This window comes from Limulus polyphemus, unplaced genomic scaffold (genome assembly GCF_000517525.1).
Source record: "Limulus polyphemus unplaced genomic scaffold, Limulus_polyphemus-2.1.2 Scaffold4788, whole genome shotgun sequence".
NCBI classification, from domain to species: domain Eukaryota; kingdom Metazoa; phylum Arthropoda; class Merostomata; order Xiphosura; family Limulidae; genus Limulus; species Limulus polyphemus.
In genome coordinates, this window is record NW_013670398.1 from 18,036 (window position 1) to 25,613 (window position 7,578).

Below are 7,578 nucleotides of genomic sequence, written 5' to 3' on the forward strand. Positions count from 1 at the left end.
CTGCCTACCACGGGTATCGAAAACCGGTTTCTAGCGTTGTAAGTCCGCAGACATACCGCTGTGCCACTGGAGGGCAGGGGATCAAGGAAAAATAGTTTGTTCACATTTACACTGGATAAACACATAGCCGTATAACGCGTATGAAGTTTGTAGCATGATGATAATGGAGTATCGAACTTATAATTAACATGAATTAAGTGATACAAACAGCAATACATATATTGCGTTCATGTATTTGAGATCTTGAACGTAAATATACAGTGACATAAAAATTTTACCACAAACCTTAAAATTCAGAAGTGATGTCGTCATTTTCTTCTTAATTTAAGTTGGACAATTTGCAATTATCAAAATCTCTCGAATTATCAATAAGTTCTATATCCTCAGTTCTGCTAGCTATAACAAAGTTCCAGTTAGTGATAGGAATGTTACATTTTGTAAAAACGTAATGCAGGTCTTGATTAATTATCCAATTTACCAAGCATGCAGCCTTTTTATACGAGTTGGCAGTCCACATTTTCCTCATCAAAAGAAAGGAACGCAGATTTATAGCTCAGAAACGAATATTTAATACTTCAGTATTAGATTTTTAAAATGAAAGAAATTTTATGTTCTTACAAAGGTTTTCAATATACATTGAATTTAAATCTGTGGATGCCCCCTAGTGGCACAGCAGTATGTCTGCAGACTTACAAAGCTAGAAACCGGGTTTCGATAACCGTGGTGGGAAAAGCACAAATAGCCCATTGTGTAACTTTGTGCTTAACTTCAAACTAAATTCACTTACAATGCTTTAGAATGAAAATTACTAAAATTATCACAAAGTCCAGAAAAAAAATTGGTTTACAATATACAATTGCTTCAAAGGTATCCTGCTTTTTATATATTAATGTACCCTAGAATGGCAAATTATATCTTTGTTGTCATTCAGCTGTAAACTGTTTGCTTTTCAGATATTTTAAAGATTCATCAACGTGGCTCTGTGACTGAAAAATAATAGAGTAATCATCAAGATATCGTCTGTAATGAAAACTCAAGAACAAGTTAACCATACCTGGTAAAAATGTTAACTCGCATACTAACACCACAAATGTTATCATAAATGTTCTCATTAACTACAAAATATAATCATCTAACTGCAAAAAGAGTTCATCTTGGAAAACATATACATAAAATGTCCGTTCATTACGTCTGAACAAATGAAAAAAAGAATTTCATCAAAAATTAATAGTCACTTGTAGGACAATATTAGTGTCAGTGTTAAAAGACTCCATATAAAGACTACATAAGTACCCATTCTGACTGAATTTCAAGTTCTCTTCAGAATGCGAAATATTTAAAGCTGTCTTTAACAGTATACCCCTTTCTTGTATACTCAACAGAGAATTCACAACAACAAAACAAAAACACGATAATTTATTATTGCAAGCGCCAATATGTGAAAATTGTGTTTTTTACAAAAAATTTCAAGTCATAAAACAAGCAGCAATATATGAGTTGAGCTAACTTGATTAATTTTCGGCTTCAACTTACTCTTTTAGAAGCTGTGGGCGAACATTAACCATGTTGGTTCAGCTTATACATTGCTGCTTGTTTTATGGCCTTACAATAACATCCAACTTTGGAAAACCATGTATTATTCTATTGTAAGAACCAACTAGTCTAATTTTATCTGTTTTTGAGTGCAGTAACTATATTTGTATTTTACTTCTTTTGTAGGTATGTTGGCACTTTATTTAATTAATTTCAAACATTTTGTACTATCCTTTAATACTAGCTGCGACCCACAAAACATTTGTGGTAGTTTCCCTACCCTTCACTTGAAGTTTCCTTATACTATCATTTTCACGCACAGCATTTAAGCTACACTGTCTTCCAGATATTATGTGTTAGATCGATAAACCCTGGTCTATTTTATGTGGTCAGACAAAAACCTCACGTAGATGTAGATTTATTTAATAAACTACATGCACGTAAGTTTATTTAATAAAACTACACGTAAAGCAAACAACAAAGTATAGTAATAGTATTTATAATAGTTTACAGAGAATGAAACAGTTATGAGCGTTTAGTGTATGATAGAGTTTAACGAGTTGAAATAAAAAAAACGAAGATTAAAACCCGTACTAAAGTAAAAAATAGCCAAAAGGTTTCATACAACCTATGAAACGAATTGAAACTAAATTATTACAAAGTAAAGTAATTATAAAATTGTAATGAAGGCAAACTTAGCTGAGTATGCAGAAATGACTGAATGCGTGTTCACAACGAACTATACGTATTTTAAAACCAAAATATGTCTAGAAAGCCCATAGCAATTGTATTTAGTGTAATTTAAATTGGTTTTTATAATTACATGCAGGTTAAGTGTCGTTTGTGTGAAATACTTTGCAAATAAAAAAACTAAAGTTGAAATCGAAGCCACTCGTCGCATGACGACAAACGACATATTGCCAACATGTAGCATACTCATTGCATCAAAAAGTTTGACAAAGTAAAAATCAGGTAAGGTGATTCGGAATGGAAAGCCAATATGCAATCTGAACTCATCGAACAAAAGCTTTTCTAACAATATTACATTTGTAGCGTTTGATTGAGAAATTTGCGAGAAAAGTTCCGGACAGACAAACCAAGCGTATTATTTATATAGATATGGTTGGTTTTTATCTATGATTACTATCTTGTTTCCCTTTCTATGGTTTTCTTAAACCTAAGTCAGTATGTTTTCGAGTTTAATAAGAACTTGATAAACTTCTTGAGATAGATTGTGAAATATCTTTCTTAGTTGTAGTTTTTTTTTAAAGGCAATGCAAGGAAGCTAAAATAAGTTCTATTTGTATCAAAAGTCTTTCCCTAGCGTGTTAACGTAAGTTCAAAAGATGAAAAAACAGATATCAAAGTATATGTCTTAGGAAAACGTCTATGGATAACCCATGTGCAAATTCTCTATTTTACACATCATTAAGTTTATAAGGAGATAAATTTGAAACATCATAATGTTTATTTATAAACAAAAGTCTATGATGATTAAATCTACAATGAAGCATTTCTTTTGAACAAACTTTTTCAAATATAGAAAGTCAAACTCAGAAACAGCTTTTAAAAGCTAATAAAAAAATCTTATAAATGCAAAAACTTACCTAACATAATTGTAATTAATCTCATCTTTAAAAACCTGGAGTTATGTTTTTTCTGACTTACGAATTTAATGCGATTAAACTTTACGATTAAAAACCATGTTATGACTTGAAAATAAACCTAGATTCTTTCAAAACATTCTAAATAAAGAATATTCTTATGAGAACGTAAATAACGTTTTTCAACAGTACTAAAATAATCAATATTTATTTTTTTGTAACTCTAAGCCATACTAAAACATTTAAGGTCTAAAATCCCATCAAGAACATGTTATATAAGTTTCAGTTTATATAATAACCGGGAAATTTCATTTTAATCGTGGTAATTTGTAGCAGAAGGCAGGTGTGCCCAATGGTATTCACCTTATCTGCAAATAAAACTCAAAAACACCAATTATAACTTTTAAGCGTGGGGGAAATAATCCCAAATGATTTCCATTTTAGTTATTTGTTGTATAATTCCAACAAATAATTAATCACATAAACACATCATAATTAAAGACACCTAATTAATTGACCTAGAGTACCTAAATCCTGAGCAATAAATAATTAAGAGTTAAATTAATAAATTATAATACAGAATCAAAACACTACGGTATTTAGAAAGTATATATTACACGAAGGAATGTGAGGGCGTCTAATGTAATGTCCCCTCTCAATCAGAAGGCGAATCAAATGGTACGATCCCTGTTGAGCAGCCAACATCAGAGGATTGACTCTTTCAGAGAATTCTGAGCTGTAAGTGTAATCAGAAATGCTCGGTTCTTGGGCTCTGGAAATCAAATAAATTAGAATTAATATTTATTCCAAATGTTTGGTATATTTATCTATCCATGTGCTGGAAACAAAAACAGAAGCACACAAGCGATACTCATACAGGAGTTGTAAAATGAGTAACTGCAGGTAGCTGGCGAATTTATTAATGATAATAAAGACTGTCACACAAAAGCAATAGATAAGTGAGTAAGCTGTACAACGCACTGAATTTTTGAAAGTGACCCCCTTGCTTTACACAGAGCATTCACTTTTATACTGTCTTACAATGTTATCAATGTAAGATTGTGTAATATTGTCCTAAATGTCCTATACTGCATATAAGCTAAGTTTTTTGGTCTCGTTTTTGATCTTATGAATTTCAGATAAACCCAATCAATCTCAAGAATGTTCATATCGCAATTTTGTGCAGACAAATTCATGGTTTTGAGCGTTCTATCGTCCTCTTCACCGCCAAGGTGTTGTTTCACAAGATTTACTGTATGCTTTGAATCACTGTCTTGTTGGAAGACGAATTCCTATCCAATGAGCTCCTGTTAGAAAACTGTCTGTGGTTGTCAGAAGTGAAGTAGCCATCAGGCAGATCATCAACATCGATGAGTACTGATTCTCCACCATTCTTCATTGTAGACTACGACATGTATTCCTCTCAGCCGTCAAAAATATTGTTATGATTATTGCTGAAAATGTTTAACTTATATTCATATCTAAAGAGCACACACCTTGAGGTTTGCTCATTACATTGTATGTGGTTCCATGTCCATTTCAACATTTTGTTTGGTTACTGCTCCTTAGCAGCAGGTTTTCGAGTAAAAATACGTACATTGAAACCATTTCTAACGCATATTTTACTGTTGTCAAAGAAACATTCACACCTATATTTGCAGCAAGATCTTGGCAAGATCTCTACTTGACCATTATATGTTTCAAAAATTACATACCTTGAGACACCTAACGTCTCTTTTGGGGAGTTTCACTTTTCTATCTCAACCTCTTCTATTATTAACAGTGCCAGTTTCATGTAATATATTCAGTCTTGAATACAGTTTCTACTCAAAATGGAGTAATTCTTCTCATGGAATGCCCTTATTGAGCCTAAAGTTAGATTTCTATATGCCTGTCATTCAGTATTTCTGTTCTGAACATAATGTGACTACTTTTACTTATATAGGTTTTATACTGGTTTGACGCTTTCTGATTGGTTAGATGACAACCAGTCACAGTGTAAACTTTACATACATGACTGTACTCTGATAGAGCTCATTTTCACACGATAAAGCATTGGTATTTCTATATTATTTGCCTTTTACATCCATTTCATTTCTATAATTATTCCCAATAGTGTATGTGAGTATGTGTATGTTAGGATATTGTGTCATGTTAAAGTTATTTAAGCTTAGCTGTCCCTGTACCTGGTGGTTAGATGCTAGACTTGCAGTTTGCGGGTTGCTGGTTCGAATCCCTGTCCCTGAACATGCTCGTCCTTTGAGCTGCGGGGGCATTTTAAAGTGACAGTCAATCCCACTATTAGTTAAAGAAGTAGCTCAAGAGTTAGCGGTAACGTTAGTACTTAATGATTGTTTAGTTTTCATAACAAAAGTTTTAAAAGTAATTATTTTAAAAGGCGATAGTTATGACAAATTTCATTATTTAACTCAGTAACAGTTGTACGTTGTGTGTCTAGTTCAATTGTTATAATTTGACGTCACTTTAAGTCGAACCTTCTGTATTTTTCTCGTTGTCTTAAGTGAGTATTGTTACATCATAGTGTCTCGTAGTTTGCAGTTGGGTAATGTATGTATGTATTATATAGGCGACCAAGTGAGCATAAATTAAGTAAAAGAATATAAGTAAGAAAAAGTGAAGTTAGATTGCGTGATTGTTAGTTTAGCCGTAACGTGCGATGTTTTCAAGTGAGTTTCACAGTTTAACACTGATAAGGAGAAGCAAAGGTGACGCTTTTGATTATCTTTAAATTCAGGACGCATTTTGTGTATCCACAAATTTTCTTTAGTGCGAGCATGTCTTTACTATCTGCACTCCCTTCACCACTGTTTACGGGACTGTGACACAAATGTCACTTCAGAACACTTTAACATCTTGTGGAGTGTGGATAGTAAAGAAATGTGGATTAACAAGGTGCACCCTGAGTTAAATGTTAAATAAAAATAAGAAGAAGAATGTGTCTTGTCAAAGGGTGTTCTAAAGTAATTAAACGCGTCTATGTGGACTCTGACAAAAAGGTTTTGTTTGTTTGTAATTAAGTACAAAGCTACACAATGGGTTGTCTGTGCTGTGCCTACCACGGGTATCGAAACCCGGATTTTAGCGTTGTAACTCCGCAGACATACCGCTGTGCCACTGGGGGGGTTGACAAAAAGAAGACAATTATTTAAAGTTCGAGATACAACTGTGGAAACCCACAGAGTAACGTAAGTGAATTTATCGCAGATTGCGCAGTGAGAAACAGAGTAGAGAAAAATAATTCGTCTTGTAATTTGGATTCTAAAGTAACTAAATTAGCCTGTGTGGACTTTTGACGTAAAGGATAATTATTTAGAGCTCTGTATAAAATTGCGGTAACCCACCGATTCTATTGTGATAAAATAAATAATTCGTCTTGTCAATTGGGTTCAAATAACTGAACCAGCTTGTATGGACTTTTGACAAGAAAAGAGAATTATTTAGAGCTTTACATACAAATGTGATATTCTGTAGTGTAAAGAATTTTTGTACATACGTTTGACTTGCTTTGAATATATTATTTTAAAACAAGTTGATTGTGTGCTGTCCATTTATTGTTCGAATTTATTCCCAACAAGTCATAGACACCTATTAAAATAATTCCAGCCCATATTCGAAACCTGACAAACATCTAATCTTATGGTTAGTGATTTTCCTCATCAATGACGAAGTTTATTTGGAAAGATAAAGGCAATTTATATTAGTAGTGAGTTTGACGAAAAAATGCTATACAATGTGCTTTAATTTACTGTTTTTGTAAGCTATATTTTGAATGTTTTAATTAATCTTCTAACATAATGATGACGACATTTTTAGAAAGATTATAAAAGTAGCCCTAAAATACGTAGGCTGTTCGTGAACGTTAATTATCAAGAGACTTTGTGAAATATCTAGATATAATGATACTTATTGTTACAGTCTACATTTTCAATGCTTCATGTAAGATGTCAGCTATGGGGATAAAAAACTTTAAGATCGAAAATTTTATCAAAACAGGCCGATAATATATAGAATCTTTTAAGTTCGACATGAACAATTTAGTAAATTAGGTGAATATCGAGACACTAGAGTAGATTATAAATATTAGAATTAGTGAAGTATTAAGTAAGTTCCATTTTCAGTTGGTATAACTAGCAGTGAATCAGTGAAATAGTTTTAATGAATTATTTGGATAAGTGTTAGTTATCGCATATATTCAATTACTCGATTGATTAGCCATGAACTTGTAAGCATATTTTTACGTTAGTCATAGTGAGATACAGTGGACTTCTATTTGAACATCATATTGTTGCGTCAGCGAGGTCACGTGACTAGATTGAGGGTAGTCTGGTATATATAAGACGCTCACAATGTGACGCAACAAGTGAACGAGTAATTGAATGTATGCGGACAAAATATTGTTGGCCACGTGAGACGTGAATTA

General features: G+C 32.6%; 1 protein-coding gene across 1 annotated transcript in view; it reads right to left on the reverse strand.

Moving 5' to 3' along the window:
• LOC106471685 (short transient receptor potential channel 6-like) overlaps positions 1-7,578 on the reverse strand; it is a gene marked incomplete at both ends in the record, with an annotated part of 24,185 nt that overhangs the window by 7,380 nt on the left and 9,227 nt on the right. The window contains one exon of the mRNA XM_013932301.1: positions 3,755-3,909. Coding sequence (XP_013787755.1) covers positions 3,755-3,909 — 155 coding nt within the window. The remainder of the gene's footprint in view (positions 1-3,754; positions 3,910-7,578) is intronic.